A 21,887-nucleotide genomic window follows, 5' to 3' on the forward strand; every position below is an offset into this window, starting at 1 on the left:
ATTCACACGCTCCCTCTCTCTTAAACACACCTTTGATTTGCTATTTGCTAGAGGACCAGAGTGATAAATTACCACCAGCCAAAACCCCAAGCCCTAACCCAAGCCTTTACCCTCGTTACTAAATGCCTAACCTTAACCCTTACCCTCAGAGGACAGTAAAACAATAGTTCACACAGTCACAATGTATCTTTACACATGCACACATCAGTTAGTGGTGTGTAGTGCGTTAAGACCTTGCTGACGTGCAGGTTACAGTCGCCGATGAAGAGGCTGGAGGTTCCTTTAGACGACCACAGCAGCTTGGTCAGCCCCGGCTGAATCTTCTTATCCAGGAAACGAATCCGCTCCCGGAACAGGCCCAGCTCGTCAGGAGTCAGCGCCGCAATGATCCTGACATACACACACACACACACACACAGACACAGACACACTAAGGCTCAGATGTGCATAAAGTAAATATTAGTGTGTTTTTGTCGTTGAGTAAGTATTATTGGATCGGTGTAATAACTAAAACTGTGTTGAGAGTGCATGGGTGTGTATGAGTGTGTCAATGTGTGTGTATGTGAGCTTTCATTTTGTAAGAGCGCCCTGTAAGGTCTCATTCCGTCAGCTGAGAGAGGCAAAAATGTAACAACGGGAAATGTTTGACAGACTAGGCCTTTAAGACAAAACATTACAACAACATCTATGGTGGCCTTTTCTTCTTCTCTTTCCATGTACAAACACATTCGACAAATGTCCCAAAGGGCAGCGCTGCCTCACTTACTGAGAAATATCAAGCAAAAGCCCGTCGGCATTAGCTGTGTTTGTGCACGCACTTGACCTTAGACTGGGCCTCTTCTTGGGTTATGAGCATTAACGGCATGCATGGCTAGCAAACTCTGCGCTGACTCAGTCAGTCACTCACACACACAAACACACATGCACACGCATGCTGACATGCACATCCTCTCTCATCATGGCGGAAAGGCGGCGCTCTAATTTCCAGAAGAGTGTGTGCTGAGCTTAGCAGGGTCCCTGGCTCTGTGTACACACAGGCTTACAGCCCTCCACCACCAGAGAATACTATTACCGTAGTATGGAAACTCATGATGAGGGTGTTAGTGTGTGCGTGTGTGTGTGTGTGTGTGAAATTCGCCTTTCTGAAAGGTGTTTACTCAAAAGTGTATGTCTTCCCTCCGCATTGCTCGTCGTCCCCTCTTTCTCTCTCCTGTGTTGCTGTCTTGTGGAACCCAAGTGATATAAAAAATAATCTTGAAAAAAAAGTTGGCCATGTAAACCATATAGCTAATGTCCATCATGTATGAGTAATGGTGCTAAACTGTTTTAACAATAGCTACTGCTAAACCCTATTTCAGCAATCCCAGCCCTTAAAAGGTCACCAAAACAAAACTGTGTGTGTGTGTGTGTGTGTGTGTGTGTGTGTGTGTGTGTGTGGGGGTGTGGGTGTGCATTAGGGTTGTGATAATGCTCCAATTTTCCCCTGTGAGGCTACAGTATAGCTGAGCAGAATCATAATGCCAACCAATGGTTGGAACAGTCCTAAAGGCAAAGTATCTTTTACCAGATGTTGTATTAGTTTATCCTCAGCATGTCCTTTAATACTTACATTATCATTACAATACATCAGGATCTTTGATATCACAAGTACTGTAAGGGACCGGTATGTCCATGCAGCAAATAATACTGAAACATTGCATGACGCTAGTATGTTGTGTCTGTATTCTGTTCAGTGTTCAGTGTGTGTGTGTGTGTGTGTGTGTTTGTCAAACCTGTTGTAGTCCCTGACCAGCAGCAGCACACTCTCCCTGACAGCCCTGAGGTCCTCCCTGCGCTGGTAGATGTCGGACACACAGTGGGGGATCTCAAACCTCAGTCGATCCCAGTAGAGGACCTCAGAGAACAAGTTCAACAGATTCCTGGACAAGAAAACACACAATACACAGTGTACAGAGAGCGTAACATGTGTGTATGTACATTTGGTGTTTGTATACTAGGAATGTATTGTGCAGGAGCATGTTTCTGTGTCAGACCGATCTTGAGAGTGTCTTTATTCCTCCTGAGTGGCCATGGCCATGTTACAGTAAGTATGTGACCTGTAAAAGCTTTATCGAGTGCAGCGTGTCTGTACTCAGTAAGCCTGCATGTGTGCTGAGTGTGAGAACATCCGCGTGTCTTCTAACATTACAAGTTCATGACCTTACAACTGTCTTCTCCAGTGTATACAAAGCACTACCAACCTAAACACACAAAGTATGGGTGTGTGTCTGTGTGTGTTTCATTACAAGCACGCAGAGGACACTATGGTGTTTGTGATTGCGCGCACGCAGATGTGGATGTGTGCGTCTGTGTCTCAAGTCACCCACTTGTCAAAGTTGATGTCCAGCTTGGCGGTGTTCTCCTTGCAGCGCACCATGAGTGGCTGCTCCAGCCTCTTGAGGCTCTCTCGGTCCAGGCCGTGGCTCCACTCGTTGAAATGCTTCCTCACGAGCTCATCCAGGATCTGGATCGTTTGACTGTAGTCCGAAAGCACGTTGTTGCCGCTGTCTGTCCGAGTCATGAAGTGGGCCTTCTGAATCGCCTGGTGGGAGAGGGTAGGAGACAGAAGGAGGGTTGGGGGGGGGACTATTTTACTCCTGCAAAGTAAGTGTTTGGCATGTTCACACCATTCCGCTTTTACCAAACAGCCATCTTTCTTGCATTAAAGACAATGGGGAGAAGCCGCAAGGCGGATGGAAAGCAGGTGCTTTGGAAAAAGTGCTGCGCCTGGCTTCTTTTTACGCAGAGCAGAGTGCTTTCCCCTGTTGAGAAGAGTTCAACTGTTTTAGGGGAGAACACTAGATGTCGACCACTTATTTTTGTTAGCTGACTAATCATAAGGAGGAAGAGGTGGGGTTCCACGCTACGTAGGCAGCTGATAATTTACAACAACTACAACGAGAATAAAAATGGAGCGAGTAGTGGTAGAAAATGTGGGAGTACATGCTAATCTAAGGAAAATAAGTATGAAGCATATTGTGTGTTGTGGGAGTTTCTGAGAGTTGCACCTACCAACAGTACTCTCTGCTGATAGTGGCAGCGACTACAGCCAGTCGTTATGGAAATTTTACTTCACGCAACCCGCTTTTTCATTATCGTTTTGGAAACGGCACGTTGAGCCTACCGCTTTTTCATTATTAGCACAAAATGCCATTGAGGCGGCACTTTTTCCACAAAGTAAAAAAAAGAATAGTTTGAACACGCCCTACATTAAAGTGCTAATAGATGGGAAACATTTTGCGGAGGGACACAAATGAGCATCATACATCATCCTCACCATATATCGTCATCCATTTGTACTATGAAACACAATGTAATCCTTTTAAATGTTGCGTTAGGTGTCATTCCTATCAAATATAATATTGCCCTACCTCAGTGCCTCAAAACAAAGCCCATGTATCATGACCTTTGGTGAAGATGCTGAGTTGTGAAGTAACTTCTAACTTAGAGACGATGAGATCCCAAGGTTTTTTCCTAATCATAAGGGGGCAGTTATATTTTTATGCTGCACGCTCAACAGTGGAGTGCAGAAAGAATAGTAGATTCAACATTCAGAGTCCAACACAGTGGTATATATTATCTAGTTTAGTGTTCACAGGAGGCTGCTGCTGGGGCTGGATTTTGTCCATCTCATATTTCAACCTTAATACAAGATTCCCTTATTCCAGGGGAGAATATGAGTAAAATGGAGGGCAGCACAATCATATCTGTGTACAATTAAAGGTCCCCCGCTGTTCTTAATTTTTGTGCTTTGTGTATCCGGATGGAGATAATAATGTTAAACAGAGTATGAGCTCTCTAACTATTTCTCTGTGTTTGTGTGTGTGTGTGTGTGTGTTACCAGAGGCAAGGCAGCAACAGCTGTGTTTAATAGTGACCAAGCCGCCAAGGCCGCGGCTGGACCACAGCCACAAATACAGGACTCTGCTGATGGAGGAGGGGGTGGTGGGGCTGGGGGGCTGGGGGCGGGGGGCGGGGGGGGGTTGGCCTGGCTCGGTCTGGCCAGGCGGGAGGTTTGGCCCCAAAACAACTCCAATAGTCTGTGATGGTTAGCAGGCTGACCTGGCTTTACCTAGAGTTGGCCTCGCTTGGCCTTTCGTGACCCGTTCAACCGTGCACCGCGAGCGCATTCCAATCACTGAATACTGGCTGAACTGTAACCGCGTTCATCTACTGCGTGTGAGCGGGGGTTTCTGCTCCCTTCTTCTGTTTCTGTGTGGCGATGTGGCTTTCACGTTCCTTTCAAGTTGAAAGTTCATGATCAAGAGCTTTATTGTCTACTGCCGTGAACACGACTCGTTCCATTTGTCTCCTCCGTGACTGTACTAAATGATTGAATATGTTCTGGTCTGACCTTAGCCTCACGTTTACCTCCTACCTCTCGCTATTTACCCTCCATTTCAACAGTTCACAGACAATAGTCTGTGTTTGTGTGTGTGTGGTGTGAGAGAGAGGGAAAGAAAGAGGGAGAAATAGAGTGTGTATGCGTCCACCAGTTTCCTCTATGATATTTTGCAGCAGAGGTGGTTGTGGGGGATTTCGATTTCGGGTAAAAGTCCATCCCTATTATTATTATTTTTCGAGTTCGAGTTGTGGTTCAAGTGCAGGCTGCAGTGCTAAATCTGCTATTATTTTAATATGGTATTTTGACAAATCAACTGATTCCAAGCAATGGCACTATCCATTACATGTTTTTTATTATTTTTTTGGGAGGGGAGGGGTTATGTTTCATTTCACAAATCATAATTTTTAACTGTGGCAGCAGGAGCATTTCTTGTGCTGTCACGGACCACAGCAGCTTAACACTGTCTACACCAGAAGCGACTCAGCTATGTTTTGTAGTTAGAACAGAAACACTCTTGTTTTAATCAGTGCTGTCTACACAAGCTCCGTACAGGTACACTCTGTTCCAGGCGCGTCACTGCTTTTACACTTCAACTCTATTGGGTTTTTTTTATCTGCGTGCATAATCGCACCATTTAAAAACCCATTGCATGGGCTTTTAAACCATCTAAATGCCAGTATTTTGGTGTATTTTCTCTATTAACAAGACAATAGCTGAGAATGATCCCAGCTCTCTGTGAAAAATATTTCTTTTGCATATTCCATTTGCTTTCAATTATACATATTCATCATGGACTGAGGAGTGGACATTCCTATTTATATATTTATATCCATTTTAACTTTTAATTATGTTCGTGATCTCATTTTTCCAATGCAGAACTAACCATTTCAAAAAGCAAATCACTGAAATAGCAATTCCCTAATTGAAGCAGTGTGGACACAAACAGAGTTCTCGTGCGTGTTGCTGACGTGGCGCTGGCGTGACGCGGCCGGTGTGGACAGGGAGTAAGGAGTGATCACTGTCTAGGCTAACGGGCTCACCTCCATGGGTCTCTCTGTGCATCGTCTGAGGGCCCTCACCCAGTGAGCCTGGCCTGCCATCTGGGGGATGTGGTCAGGAGCGGGGCTGGTCCTCTGGTTCACCTCCATACTGACCATTCTGAGCGTCTCCCTAAAGGTGTAGTACACCTCCATCGTCTTCTTGTCTGTGGCGCGCTTGATGGCCTAGGATGGGGAGAGTTGGATGGGAGAGAAGGAGAGGATGAGACGTGGGGGGTGGGGGGGGATAAGAGAGTAAGAAAACACAGGGGAGCGAGGAGAGCGAAAGGGGAGAGAGGCAAAGAAAACAGAAAATGAGAGCGAAGAGCGATGGGGTATACAGATGCAGCGAGAGAAGACAAGGGAAGAAAAAAAGGAAAAAGAGTCTTTACTCGGGAGCGTGTTGTTTATATCTGTGGGTGAATACATAAAGTTGGTTGAGCGTGAGAAAGAGCCTTGCCGTGGATGCGGCACATGCTGGGAGGCTGAGGCAGACCTCGGGGCTCTCAGAGAGCTCAGAAATCAACGGAGGATGGATAATCTACACACCGAGCCTATTGTGGGAAAAGTGCTTTTGCTCTCTGTGTATTGAAGTGATAGAATGGGCAGTTCTCTATGGTCCATTTAGGGGAGGGAAATGGGCTTCGGTGCAGGCCGGCCATAGCAAAATACAGAGACAATAGGCGTTCTACAGCCAACCTATACGGCATATGAACTGTAAAGCTATAATAAAATATAGATATATAAATATAAATAGAGAGAGAGGGTGGGAATTTGAGCGATACATGTGCAGTAGATGGTGTAAAGGCAACTTGAATGCAGAGAGGGGGTCTGAATGTGTGTACCGTCACTAGTGTGTGTCTGTGTGTGTGTGTGTGTGTGTGTGCGTGTGAGTGTGAGAGAGACCTCTCGGGCGGACATGGGCCGAAAGATGTCCAGAAGCCAAACTCCTTCCTTCACTGTGTTCACCGTCGCAAATGCTGAACCGATCAGGTTCTGTATCATCATCTCCAGATCCTTCATCAATGCACGAAACCTGCAAACACACACACACACACACATATGCACACAGACATGTAAACACACACACGCACATAATGATGATTAGCTGAATAGAGGAAGTGATTAAATAGATCAAAAGCACACATCTAAGAAAAGAGCGCACACACGTACTCACACACACACAAACACACACCCATGCAGGAGAAGCGGAAGGGGTGTATTGATTTGACTAATTTCAATGTGCTGAGTCGCTATGAAACACCTGCCCCTGACACAAGCGCAGCTGTTTGTCTTGGCAACAACATCACAACCCCGCGAACCCCCGTGACCCCAATCCATCATCCACATCGCACTGCACGCGCACACACACACACACACACACAGACTGCTGCCAGACCCCCTTTTCCCAAGACCTCTACTGACGTGTCAGACGGGGGGAAAAGAGTCAGGGCGGGGGAGGGATGGAGTGGGCAGCGAGTCTCTGGAGAGCCAGGTCTTCACCTTCATGACTTTCCCCGGGAAATACACACACACGCGCACATCACTACACAAACACGCACATAACTACACACACACGCACATCACTACACAGAAATAGTCACACACGGTATACATATGCATACACATATAGGCAGAGAAACATGAGGTAGATACCCATGGCACACAGACACACTCACAAATACACACACACACACACACACACACACACACACACACACGTGTCACACAGACAACTCGTCCATCTTTGATCATGTTATTTAGATGAGAAGTCAAATGACTTGCTGTCATGGCAGCTCTGAATGACAATGAAGGGGCGTTGTTGTATGGACTGGTCCACTGGGAGCTCAGAGGCCCCAACCCAGATAAATTACACACACACACACAAGCATGCATGTGCGCATGGCACTGCAAGCTCATTCATCTAGAAGACACATACTAACTATGCATTTAATGTCAGATAGATGGACACACACACTCATCTGGACAGGCTGTCTAGACGTCGCACTAATCGGACGCACTGAGATTTCAACCCATGAAAAGCAGCCATTAGCGGGATGGAGGAGCTCTAAACTGAAACATTTCAATGTTGTGTGTGTCCATGTGCTGCGTGTGTCTGTGTGTGCTGTAGCAGATAACAACACATAGCTAAAAGACTTGGCAACACACTATGGGAGGCTATGGGAGACAATCAGAAGTCCGACAAACTAGGCTTATATTGTCTCACACCCCAGTGACAACACTGTCAGGGATTTCCCCGGCTATTCACCCCTAAGTGTATTTCTGTCTACCTCAACGAAAATTTCAAATATATATAGGCTGCACCAAATATGTCAAGCAAAATTTGTATCTCTTCCTTCTCTTCTGAATGAGCTCCAGTAGTCTTTCCCCAGAATAGGGCTGCTGTCTGAATCACAATCAAGGTTTTTCACCTGAGAGTTCTTACATTTTAAGTTAAGCTCCACAGGAGACTACAGTAAGCATTCCAGTGGAAGATCTGCCAACTTTGAGTGGACGAAACATTGCAAATCTCATAGGAGAGGACAATGCCTGTAAATTATATAAAATCCCTGGATTTTTATCAGCAGAAAGAGGCATTTTTGATGTATTATTCATTTTATATAGCTTGACAATGTTGCACTGTACGCTTAATGTTACTGTAAACAAAAGGCATAATGCAGGTCTACCACAGCCTAATGGGACTAATTGTGCTCTTAAGTTTTTATCTTCAGTTTGACAGTCGTCGACTGGTTCAGACAATGTGGTATCCAGGACAGATGGCTGACTATCTATGACTACAATTAGTTTAGATCGAGAAGCTGTCTAGAGCCAATTTACACAAAAACACACATTTATTTCTGTATGAATAAAATGAAAATGAGCTATAATATATGTGACCTGATACTCGTAGGTATGAGGGTTGGTTGTCATGTGTGCGTGTGTGTGTGAGGGAGAAAAAACGGACTCCCGTCCTGCCTGACAACTGTGTGGCAACCCATCATTACTTGAAAATCTGATGACAAAATACCATTGTCTGGCTATGTGTGTGAACTAGCATAAGGGGAGAGATATTTCATCCTGGCTCACGGGGCAAGGCACTGACTCCGAGGGAAGAAACAAGATAGATTCTCAACCGCGGCACATTTATCTCTATTACTTCCAGCAACACCAGCCATCTAAATTCTACTGATGACAGCCCAGGGATTTTATACCAGTTATCAGCATGATCCTCTCGTATCAAATGTTTAACGCTCTCCCTGCTCAAAGTTGGTGATTTTTTCAAGGGAATAAATAGGAGGAGGAGACGGTCTTCAAACCTGCTCTTTAGAAATTGGAGACGTGACAGCCTTATTTACTCCTAAATGTTGTACTGATGTGTGCTCATGAGAGTCTTCACACCCCTCCGGATCGTGCCTAGCATGCCTGATGATGTTGCCACCTGAACCCCTTGAAAATACAGCTAAAAACCCAGCGAGTAACAAGGGAGAGGCTTTAAAACTAGGCCGAGTTAAATCCCATTGAAGCCACTCCGTATCTCCCGTTTCATCCACTAGTGTGACCTTTTGAAGGACTACAACGTTGCCTCTGTGCCTGGAACAGCCACCAATGTTCAAGCATAATACCAGCGCTTTGGACATGTGGGTTTTCTGTCCCTCCTGCCTTGATAGGAAGTAATATTTCAGCCGATTGTTCTGCCGTAATTAAGATGTTTGGAAAACAATCCCTGTATCTGATGAAAATTAAATTCTACCCTCTGAGATGTCTCTTTGTGCCATAATACAACCTCTTATTCATTCATTCATATGTTTTATGGGTGATTTTTTTGTGGGTGTTCACAGTATTTAAGGTTTATTTTTACATATGTAAACATTTTTTTATTTGTATTATTATTTCATATGCCTGGCCACAGAAAGCATTCCAGTGTGGTGAGGGAGCATTTTACAGCTTCTGGCAGTCTGTGAAAACTGTGAAATAACCTGTCTCACCCTTATGAAGCTACTAACCACACTAACAGAATTTCACTTGCATGGGCTCCAGTGGAGAGTATTAGTGTCACATGGTGGCCTAAATGCTGCTTCAGAGGCTTTTGGTCAGATTTAATAAAACTGGAAATTGGTTATCGGCAGCTGTGATCCAAAAATATCAGCATTCCTATCAGGGCAAGAAGGGCACAGTTTGGAAAAAAGGAAAAGACAACAGGACAAAAGTGTCACTGTCCTTAAAACAGCAGCGGCGCTACCTGTTGTTGTCGTTGTACCAGGAGACGTTCTTGACATCCAGGATGCTGTTGCCCGCAGAGCGCAGGGTCTGCAGGCTGCGGTGGAAGTTGCCCTCTCTCTCCAGCAGGCAGCGGGTGATCTCCGGCCCCTGGCGCCCGCCGAAGCATGGCAGGGCCCTCTGCTGGCCCTCCTCCCACCGGGCAAACTGCTGCTGGCAGTCACACACCTGCGAGAGGGCACGGGGGAAAACAATGCCCCGCACGGCAAAAGCTGTTATGGACGGACGGGGTTCAGATAAGGACAAGGAGGAACAAGATGCTAAGGAGTAACGCCGCACTGCACCGCATAATGTGGTATAATCTATGTAAAACAGAGGCAGGGATGAAGAGGGAGGGGGAAGGGGCAGGACAGAGTAGCGTGAACAAGGAAAAATATATACATACTGTATAGAACCGATAAGATAAGCACTTCGGGAAAATTCTACACTGTCGGAAGGCTAAATATATTCAAGGTCACATCCCATGGATTTATCAAGGAGTACATCTAAAGGGCGCGTTCAAGGATATATTCAGCCGACGTCCGTGGGGAGGCCTGGTCAACAATGGCCGGGTTAAGGGGAGAAGTGAAATATGTGAATGGGAAGGGAAGATAAAAGGGGAAAAAGAGATCTGCCAAAGGTTAAGCTGAAACACGGTAAAGGTCACAGACACACGCATGTCTGAGAGAGGCGGTGAGCACGGCTGCACAATTAATTAAGTCAGAAAATTGACTGAAATTCTTTTCTTTTTTTTTTTCAATCAGGGCAAAAGGTCATTCAAACAGGTTCCTAAAGAAAGTACTCTGGTAATAACGGTTAAGTATTAGCATTAGCTAATAGCTGTAGAAATTCAGAAACCAAAAAAAACAAAATATGATTTTTTGTTGATACAGTGCAGGAGGACACAGCGCCACAGCAATGTCATGGATAAAGAAAGGAGAGGAGGACAAACAAAACAGACAATAGATTCCCATAGGGGAGAAGACAGATAGCCACGGTTTGTATGACAAAAAGAGGGGAGGAAGAGCAAGGGCAAACCGTGGAGGAGATAGGGACAGAGGAATCTAGCATTCAGACAGCGTTTCAGGTGTATTCAGCAGTATGACACAAGTGGCAGAGCCAGCATGAAAACATGAGATGCAGTCGATGGCGCTGAATAAGTCTGACACCTATTTCAGCAGTATAGGAGTCCGCAGAGTTGAGAATGTGGGCCCCGGTGCTGTGTCTTTGTGTGTGTGCGTGTGTGTCCGTATGTGTGTCCATGCCTCTGTATGCGTGTGTGAGGGAAGAAATTCACCTCGAGCAGGTCTCTGCACCTCTGCACAAAGGCATCAACCAGAGCAAAAATGCTGGCTTGGTCCAGGACCCAGCCTTTTGGAGAACACCTGATGGAAAAAAAACACAGACGGAGGAAGAAAGAGAGAGAGAGACAGAGCAAAGGGGAAGCGAGAGGGAGAGAGAGAGAGAAGGGGTGTGGGGGTAGAGAGGCAGATAAAGAAATAATGAGAATGTTACACACTGACATACACACATACACAGCAACAGAAAAAGCAGAGAGTCAAGCTGTCTTTCAAACGGATGAGCACTTCAGCATTTTGGAGCCGGGTCTCCGACTGTCACGAAATCGTACAGCGCACGGAAAACAAAAGGCAGGCAGTCACAGCGGCAAACAGCCATCCATACAGGTTGAGGGATAAAGGTCAGAAATGATCTGTCATTGGCATAATTGCATCCGCTGAAGTTGTATATCGGCGGCCTGGCGTTTCTCAGATTGCTTTTCACACTTCATTCTTCCCCTGATGGAAAGGTAATCCTTAAGACACAAACGTTTAGAGCTGCTGTTCACAGTGGAAATGGGAAGCCGGGTCAGGAGAGAGCAGAAGAGAGAGGGAGTGAGGGAGTGTTGGACGCACGCTATAGTTTTAGGTGAAGCAGAGGTTACACCAGGTAGACTAGCATGTGACCTCAGAAAGTGGACACCCTAAGGCACAATTCCTCCAAAAAAAGGGGGAAATAATTTTACTTTACTGCGCTTAACTCCTGCAACAAATCACCATTCTTCAGCTTTGTAATTGCAAACCAGTTCATGACCTACTGCTACCATATTTTTTCCTCACAAACTAAGGGGGGGGAACGTCGAAGGATTTATTGCGTTCTTACTGTTCGATACAACTGCTTTAGTGCACATTTGAACTCAAAATTTGTCACTGCAGCTGCTTTGTGGATTGACAGCAGCTACTACAAGAAAAACAAGATGGCATAGGAGGAAAGTGGGGTATTTTTTTTCACCACACTGCGTCACTGCGGGGAACACAGGAAGCCATGTAATGCGGGGCAGGTCGCAGTGTCCATAAAGTTTTATGGGATGGTTACACACACTGAAACGCAACATTTTATTGCTGACACAAGCATATATCATAATTGTGCCTATGTGCATATGCAAGCCTCGACACACACACACATATGCAGTCTACATTAGGGAAGGGGACTTTGAATAATAACCCTAAACCTACTGATAATCTAAATTCATGCAGTGTAACCGACTAACCCACTAGTTTAAGTTTATGTTTTTTTTACATGAGTAGATTAATCAATATGCCATTTAGTCATCTCGTCTCCTTGTATCTACCTATGTACAGTATCTATCTATACACATACACATAAGTACTGTATATACATGCAGGCCCCAGGTATGAAGGGAGTACAGAGTCATTTTAAAGGCAGAGAATCCATGTGGCATTAAGAAAAGTGCAGGAGAAATGAAACAAGGAGAAGGGGAAGAGGGTCCACATCTGTGACTCTCTCCCACTCCGTGTCTCTAACTGCAGATGAAAGGAAGTCGTTTGAAGTTGATGCGGTGCTATTTCTCCAATGACTCAGATTAAACACTGATGCCGGTGCCGAGCAGCACATTCATCACTTCAATGATACTTTTAGTGGCCGTTCCCCTGCTCCTGCGGAAATTAACAGCACTCTGGTGCCCTGTGCGTGTGCGCGACACACACATGCTCGCCCGCGCACGCACGCACACACACGCGTGCACTTCTGCTCACATAAAAACACAAGCAGGTGTTTTGGGTAAGTAAGGGCTATGTTTTCCAATGCTTCTCAAACTCCACCACTCTCTTTTTTATATATATTTATATATATATATACAGGACATGAAAGGGTGCTTTTTAAACTGTGGCCTCTTTTAGCTCATCAGACTTATTCATGGTACACCCTCGGAGTTCTAGCCTCTCAAATTAAGCCATTAAAAGATAAAAATGATGAATCATTCATTTACCGGGGTGATTATAATTTAAATGACAGACGAAGGTTGTGAAAAATGTTAACTTTGTTATGGAGAAAGAAAATGACTAATTGCATGACAAGTCCTCAAGATAGGGGTCTAAATAGGGAATCATGTGTGTTTGTGCGTGTGTGTGTGTGTGTGTGTGTGTGTGTGTGTGTGTGTGGCATTGGGGAGAGGACCGGGTAGGCTACCTTCAAATACCTATTTAAAATTGTAATCAGCACCCTAATCCTCTACACTAGTCAAGCCCAACAATAAAATCTGATTACCTGTAGTTATATTTGGAATATGAAATGAAACAGACAATTTATTCTGATTTAAAGACAGCAATTTGATGCGCGTTATTCTGACATCTACAGTCTTTATAAGTCATTACTTCAAGACAACTAAATTGATGTTTCTATGATCTTACAAACATCACTTTTTTTTTTTTTTACCTTCTGAGGCATTACTTGTTGGATTACTTCAGAGTAATCCAACAATTATCATTATGCCCCATTTTATTCCAAAGCAACTTTAATCTGGCGGTTGTGTCCATTCAGTAACAGTAACTGAATACAGTTACCATTTGGTTGTAATCGGATGACGAATACTCCCCAATCATGGGTGTGTGTATTTGCGTGTGTGTCTGTGTGTGTGGGGGGGGATAAATGAATACAGCATGTATCGTGTGTGTGCGCTATAAATTCATCCATGCATGCAGAACATACAGTACTTAGCAGTCTAGTTGGCTGTGCAGCAGTCTGAATCAGTTTAATTTGATCAGTGTGGCCCTAACCTCGTGGGATGAATACCCAATAAAAGACATTTTGGTGTCTGGATAAGCGTAAATCCATCCAATTTGGGGCCTAATTAAGTGGGACTTACAACGTGGCGCTGGGACAGTAGGTTATAAGGGACAGAGGGAGGACCGGAGGCGCCAACGGCTCTGCCGTCTCAGGAGACGACTAGATCCAATAAGGAGGGAGAGAAGACAGGGGTCACTGTGGCTTGACACTGGGATGGGAGCCTGACACACACATACAGTACGCATGCACACAGACAAAGACATACACAGACACACACTCAGGAGATAGGACTTTGACAAAGCAGATTCTGACAATACATTAAAAACTTTTTTTCACCTATTTACAATTATTGGTGAACAGTTTTTTTCGATGCATCGGCATAAGTTTCCTCTGACTGGATTTCGGTATTACACTAGTTCAAACTGAAAGGTTTAATAAGCATAAAGAAAGCGATTCACTTAAACACAATTCAGCAGCATGAGTAGTTTTTTTATATATTGTCAGAATCTGCTTTGTTCGCATTTGTTTATGTGCTAGCAGTGTGATTTTCAGGCCTGTTTCGCCATACAATGGCAGTAAATGGAGAGAGGATAAAAACCCAATTCTCCAATCGCCTCTACCGGAGCAACAGATAACAGAGAATCACAGATGTTGGGGTTATATCGTGGCCAGGAAGCTGCACAACCCAAGGCACTACCAAAGTTCAACATCACTTTAAGGCTGTAGTCTATTTAGAGGCGTGGGTTTGAATCCCGCCACTATCCGCTGTGGTTTTTGGGCGGCAGGATGGCCTAGTGGTCAGTGAGGTTGCCCAACCCCTAATTGGAGGGCCTGGCTTCGATTCCCCATGCAGCCATACCTGCTGAAGTATCATTGTTCAACTCCTTCCTGCACTGGAGGCACCGCGCTATTCGGCTGACCTTGCACCCCAGCAACAGGATGAAAAAAGAACTTCCCCTTGGAGGATTATAAAATCAAAAGACAAAATGTAAATATCCCTTTGATCCCCCACTGATTAACAGATCAAGCTTCTTATTTTTATGTCACATTACCATATCACGAGCTACAATGGCTGTTAAGCTAACTTCAATACAATATGCCCATTAGACGTGAAGACAAAGCTTGTTGCTTCTCAGCCATACCTCCATAAACAGGGCTAAAGATAGCCAAGGTTACACACAAACATAAATTCCCGTGATAAGCGCTATCGCACGATCATTAAAGCGTTGGGGGGAAAAAAACGCGTCCGATTCTATACGGACAAAGATATACGCGAGTCACGTCGGGCCACGAAACAAATTAGTCTCTGTCAGAATCCCTTCAGAAGTCTTCCTGCCCGTCTTCCAGATTTCTCAGGCAGAGCGATAAATAAAAGGCCTCCTGCGATAGAGAGACAGAGAGCCATATCGGGAGGTCATCTGTGCTTCAAAAGGGAGATATATTAAATTCATTCATCTCAGTCAGTGGGAGGGCCAGCGCCGTGGCTTCCATGTGATGAAGGATAGAGAGATCTCCCCTTCTCATTCTGCCTGCCTGGCTCGCCGCCTTCTGAGGCATTGTCTGGGAAAATATCCACTGTAATAGAGCCAATGATTAAATAAAGACAGAGAGGTGTGTGTGCGCATGTGTGTGTGTCTTGTGTGGACGCGCAAAGGGAGCGAACGAGCCAGTGGTCGGAAAAGAAAGAGGAGAGAAGGGAAGGAAGAGGAGAGGGCGATGAAAAAGTCTGAAAAGGAGAGAGGCAGAGATGGAGAGAACGACAGGGGGAGGAAGAGAGAGAGAGAGAAAGCAACAGAGAGGCCACCGGGAGGACAGAGAGGAGGGAGGGCAAACTGCGGCCAACCTCACATTTATCATGTGTCACCACGCCATGGTCATACAACACGTACATTCACATAGTATAGATCTAGTAGCGCACACGCTTGCACGCACACACACACACACACGCACACACACACACACACACACACACACTACACAGAAACGAACCATATCGACTAACACCCCTGAGGGTTATATAAACTAAATAAACTGTTCAGTGTGTGGCTGCGCGCGCACACGCACACAGACACATGTGTGTGTTCCTAACAGTAAAGTAGAGGCGGCAAGAGCACAGAAAAGCTCGCTGTGATTCATGGCCATCTTCATAGTGAAGTCTCAACTTTGATCGATCTGTGAATGTGTTTTGCACTCTTCCCTCTCCTCGCGGCGTTAAATTGGCTGTTGAGTGAGAGACAGAGAACAAGGGGGAGCGAGAGAACGAAGGGGAGGGAGACAAGAGGAGAGGGGGAGGAGAGAAATGGAGGGAAGGAGAGAGAAAGAGAGAGAGAGAGGCAGACAGAGAAGAGAGGCCAAGTGAGTGAGCGCACGGGAGAAAGAGAAATGGCGTGGGGCAGACCAAGGGCTCAACACCTGGTTTATTGCTTTATGAAGTCAAGGTGTTGTGTGATGAGGCTGAAAGCTGTTGTTGTTGTTGAATCTGTCTGGGGCCTGTGGAAGAGGGGAGGCTCTCTCCCTGGCTCTGACAGCCTGCAGACTGAGGACCTGGCTGGGGGAGAAATCACCGACACGACCCCTGATAGCTTGCTCTCTCAGGACTAATGCTACCTAATGCTCCCCCACTCTTTTATGGTCCTCACAAAATGGTACAAACGGCAGCTTACAAAATAAATGAGTGCCCATTTCCACAAAAATATATCACAAAATCTGCAATACACTTCACAATATCTATGAATTTTCTGAACTACCTTGTAGCCTTAAGAAAACAGCCTAAAACGAACTAAAACGTCCATTTATAAGTAAATAAAAAATATGTATTCACACATCAAATAGCTTTACTAACAGCAATTACAGCTCCTTCTGCACTCTTAACGTGTCCTAGAATCACTTTACTGCACTTACACTGCGTGGGAGTGACCAATTTATCGCCACGGAAACATGTGAAAAATGATGTGTCCGTGAGTCGGAGCTGTGCTTCAGGAGCGGCAAGGTGAGAAGGACGCAAGCGCTACAGTCTGGCTACTGTGGTGCCGGTGACAATTTGCCAACGGATTTTCAATTTATGACTTTATTCTGCATGATTCTGCAGCTCATTCCATTTGCAACGGAGACGCCTAAGTTCCCAGGCTGATACCTAATTCCGTGAAAAATTCGGAGATGGTGGAATCCTAGAGGGACTAATAAATGGGTTTCCAAGCAGTCGGTATTGTTATGTTGACATTGCATCTCACAGCACTTCACCAATTTCCCGGGATCTGACTTTTCACAGTCGGAGAATGTGTGAGGGTTCGCCGGTGTCAGAGCTAGTGAGGTGTATTCTGATGCACAAGTCTTCCTTTCTCTATTCATGCAGCATCCCTTTGATGCCGTCTCTTATAGCCCATACAACACTCCTCCATTGGTCTCTCTCTCATCTTTTGGACACAATTCTATCCCTCCCATTCCTCAGTCTCCCTCTCCCTCATTTTTCCACTCTTCTCCTTTGTCACCTCTCCCGCCTCCTTGTCCCTCCTCCCCCTCTGCATCAATCTCCCGTCTTCATTTCCTAATTTTGCATATTCTCCACTTATTACATAATGTACAGAGGGGAGAGACAGGAAAGTTGGGAGAGAGGGAGTTCAAACCCATGGCATTGCAGGTACATGGCATGCGCCTCATCCCTAGGAGCGACCACCCATTCTTACCCTCCTTTCACTTCTCCCTTCTTCCTCCTCCTTTACTCCTCCCTCCCTCCCTCCCTCCCTCGCTCCTTCCCTCCCTCCCTGCCTCGCTCCTTCCCTCCCTGCCCTGTGGCTGAACCCAGTGTGTGGACTGACTGTGATATTGGCTGTGTGGGTGACAGGCTCACTGGTGTGATATCTGAAGGGGAGAAAAACAGATCAACGTCTCTTTACTTAACACCCTCCCTGTCCTCCTCCCTCCCTCCCTGCCTCCCTCGCCAGCCGCCGATGAAGGAGGACTGACTGCAGATAGCGGGGAATGTTATTCATTTATTTTTCAAAAGGTGGCTATCTTTCTCCTAGAGGCATTTCAAGTTCAAGGTCCCTTGGAAATTCCATAAATAAAGGAAACGGATGCGAGAAGGAAATATCCCTGATCTGAATGTTTGGCAGTAATGGCTCTTTTTCTCTCTCAAACTTACAGCATTCTGTATCTTACACGTCACTATACAGCTACCGCTAATTTCCACATACAAACTGTCAGTCAAAGAGATTGACGCATGATCATCTATTCCTTTGCATTCTACTGCATGCGATGGGATCACACTTATCGGTAATAAATATGTTGCTGCAAACCATGTGCAGAGTTCAAGGATCTTGTGATCTTGTGATTAAACTAATTAGGCGTGATTATCAACTGTAGTATTACAACACTGAGTTTCATTGCAACTTTGATTGTCTGATGAAAAGCTCTCATTACGAAAACTTCACACAGAACTGGTAAAAAAAAACAATGCAAAGCAATTTAACAGATTATCAAGGCATAATTGGAATGAATCCAAAGCATGCAGCAGCTTCATCGCAACGCATTTGCAACAGAGTGATGTAACAGTGTCCAATTCTCTTATTTGAAATTAACTTCCGCCACAGAGCAATTGATGCATGAAGTGTGATCTTGGGGTGAGGAACATTAGACAGAGAGAGTAAATAAAAACTCCCATGGGGTCATGGAGTAGATCTTCCTGAAGAGACTTAGCTTTCCCCACTGTCCCCCCCCCCCCCCCCGCTGTCCTCATCCTGCCCCCCGCCCCAACCTCAGCCATCGATCGGGAACTAAGCGCTGTCTTTAATTGGTTGGATGAGGTCGATTGCCCGTGCAGACGGCGAGAGGCCCAAAGGGCTATTGGAGAGCATGGAATGTGTGCATGTGTGTGTGTGTGTGTGTGCGTGTGTGTGCATCTACCAGTGAAAACACTGGGGACCCTTCAGACTCTCTCTCAGAGCAATCATAGTAATGAAGTGAAAATCAGCAGTTCAGAAAACCACTGACCAACTGACTGACAACTGAAGGAAACAAATAACTTCGGCCACAGTCTTTCCTTCTCTTTCTTTGCCCTGTGTCCCTGATACTTCTGCATGTACACTCTTTCTGGCTGCTCTCTCTCTCAGTCACAACCTCGCTTAAACCGACACAGAAATGATCTGATGAAGAATGCTCAGTTTTACTTTTTTGAGTTATTGTTTTTTTTTGTCTTCTTTCTGGTGGATTTGAAGTTCTGAAGCTCGGGTGCAAGGGCGCTTCGCTATTGGGAAAGCCCGAGGTGATGTAACTTCACGCAAAAGGTCGTGTGAGGGAGGTAGCTGCTTGACGGGAAACGAAGATATTTGCAGTGATCCACTGTCACCGTGCGGCGTGTTTGCCATCACTTTTAAGTAAACAGGCACTCTCATCTGCTGTCATTACACGGAACTGCTCTATTATGCTATTATTTAGCGAGAAGAATCTGTCATTACTATCAATAGAGGCAGTAGGAGAGGGAGTGCCGTGAAATCTGCCACCTTCACATTTTTCAGAGAGGTGTGGAATTTCAGGCTGAAAGAGCAAAACAACAGTAGTCACAAGTGCTTAGGTATTTGCTACTGCTGATAACAATACAACTGCTACAATCAATATAGTATGTGTTTGTTTGTGTCTACACTGAGTGCATGTAGCTCTTGTATGTAGAGGGTATTTGCAGGTCTTTGGCAAGACTTTAAGACCTTTTGAATGCTACCTGGAATTGGATTTAGACTAAAATAAGACATAAAACGCTGGCAAAAACAAGACATTTAAGATTGAACATAGCGAACAAAATTTCTTCAACTATAAATGAACAGTATGAGAAAAAGGACAGCAGGATATTAAATGTTTAAGGACATGATGTGCAACATGTTTGGCATATTGTATTAACCTTGTCCTGTATTTATCTAAGAGTGAACATGCATGTAGCTTAATGTGATCAAGTAATATAATACAGCATAAGAAAATAATTACTGCCATTTGCCTTACTTTCCAACTCTGCCTCGACTAAACATTTATGTCATTTTACAGTTGCATCAAAATGAGACTCAATTAAAAATAAACCTATATAATGCTGTAAAAAATTAAGACTAATTACTATATTTAAAACCTTTTAATGTGTTTTATGGTCTTAAAATTAGATAATTTAATTTAAGACGTTTCAAACACCCCTCTTTTAAAGGACCCGCAGATACCCTGATGAGGGTGCATCGAGCCCCTACACAGGCGAGCGTTCCCCTACTTGCGGTGCATCTGCGAGTCCTGCAGGTAGATCTCCTTCCAGGCGAGGCAGCACTGGATGCAGTCGCGGAGGCTCTGCTTGCTGGAGATCACGTAGCCCTCAAAGATCCTGTCCAGAGAGATGCTCCGACAGCACAGGCGGATGGTCTCATTACTCATCTGCAACACAGCAGAAAACAAACACTGTCTCACACACTTGTCACAAATAATGAGCTTCGGGGGACCGAGTTACAGACACTGAGATTTACATTTATTACACGCTCAAGTGATGAGCTATAATAACAACTCACTGCTATACAAAACCCTGGATACGAAGTACAGTCTTACAGTACAAAGTCATTAGCTACAAAAAAAGGAGACAAATAACTAGCCAGACCAAGGTATTAGCTTATTCATTACTCGCTCTGAAGCACACGTGTTGGTTTCCATAACGCTCACTTGAAGAGACGGAGGTATTATACTGGTTGGAAAGGACTGGCTTAGTGTGAATTCTGGGTCTGTGTCCAGTAAGGTCAATAAGAGGCTCACTTCTTAGTTAGTTAATGGAAGTGATTATGGTTCTTATAGTTGGTTAAACTGTGAGAACGACTAAAACTAAGGCTCAAAATAGGCATGAAAAGCATTTTAGCAAACTCCAATGAAAATAGAAATTGAACTTGCAGGAAAACTAAGCTGAAACAAAAATGTCCTCGCCACAGTTCTTTCAGTTGAAGTGTTTTTCCATACTGAGACCGTAGCGGAGAGCAGAGTGGAGAATCGTCACGGACAAATTATCAATACACTGATACTTATGCCAACTATTTTCCATCAGCATGTACATAAAACACATGCTACCAACCTGCTCTATACAGGCATCGGCCATAATAATAAAAAAAAAAAAATACTAAAAGTTAAATATTAAGACATAAAAAAGAAATCTATAAAAATATTGACAGTAATACACCACACACAAAAAGCTTAACGTCTTAGATTAGTCGTCATATATCATGTATGTGACCCCCTGTATATCCTCTCCCTTTCCACTGTATATGGAAATCCCATAAAAATAGTCATAAAAAAAATGAAAGGGCTCAGTCTATGACAGCTTGGATCTGGTAACTCTTGACTTTCATACCAAAGGTCACACATGGCACTGACTTAAATTGACAGACCTTAAACCTACTTTACACATGAGGCCTTTCTGTGTAACACTTTGCTTCAACCGAATATTTGATCATATTCATAGGCTTAAACCCCCAGATTGAAGCAGTTAGCTCTCTAGATCCCCTACAGGTTCAGTCTAACCGCCAGATGTAGGCCGCGCAGAGCTAGGCCTACATCTGTATCAATTCAAGAGGGGACACACACACGCGCACACAGACACACACACACGCACAAACGCACATACATATCACATAAATGCGCGAATCACATACACACACAAGCACACGCACAGGTGTGGCTTTATACCACAGCTGAAAAAAAGGGTAAGGCTTAAAGTGAGTGTAATTCAAGCAGGCTCACATTTCATAAAAGCCCCTATTTGATGTGCTGGGTGTCAGTCAAGCGTGCCGTCTGTGACACACACACACACACACACACACACACACAGGTAGGAGGTTATAAGAGAGGAGGAAGCGAGGCGAAGGAAGGAGAGGGTGTAATTATTGGGGATGATGTGTATAGAGGCCTATGTGGAATGACAGCTTCCCTTTCATTTCTCTGATCACTGGTTTAATCCTGACAGAGCTACAGCGGGCAACGGAGCTGCTCTGTCTGCCTGCCTGCCTAGGCTCCAACACACTGCCTGTGTGTGTGTGTGTGTGAGTATGTGCGCGCGTGTGTGTGTGTATACGCACGGATCTGTGTGTGCATGTGACAGGATGACACAAAGTGTATGTAGGTGT

General features: G+C 44.9%; 1 protein-coding gene across 1 annotated transcript in view; it reads right to left on the minus strand.

The window, feature by feature from the left end:
• dnah2 (dynein, axonemal, heavy chain 2) overlaps positions 1-21,887 on the minus strand; it is a 161,477-nt gene that overhangs the window by 127,578 nt on the left and 12,012 nt on the right. The window contains exons 8-15 of the mRNA XM_078291720.1: positions 20,003-20,160; positions 10,976-11,063; positions 9,662-9,867; positions 6,328-6,457; positions 5,425-5,607; positions 2,367-2,581; positions 1,773-1,919; positions 234-390 (exon numbers count right to left, since the gene is read on the minus strand). Of these exons, the coding sequence (XP_078147846.1) occupies positions 234-390; positions 1,773-1,919; positions 2,367-2,581; positions 5,425-5,607; positions 6,328-6,457; positions 9,662-9,867; positions 10,976-11,063; positions 20,003-20,160 (1,284 nt within the window). The remainder of the gene's footprint in view (positions 1-233; positions 391-1,772; positions 1,920-2,366; positions 2,582-5,424; positions 5,608-6,327; positions 6,458-9,661; positions 9,868-10,975; positions 11,064-20,002; positions 20,161-21,887) is intronic.

The sequence above is a fragment of the Centroberyx gerrardi genome, chromosome 23 (assembly GCF_048128805.1).
Source record: "Centroberyx gerrardi isolate f3 chromosome 23, fCenGer3.hap1.cur.20231027, whole genome shotgun sequence".
Taxonomy (NCBI): Eukaryota; Metazoa; Chordata; class Actinopteri; order Beryciformes; family Berycidae; genus Centroberyx; species Centroberyx gerrardi.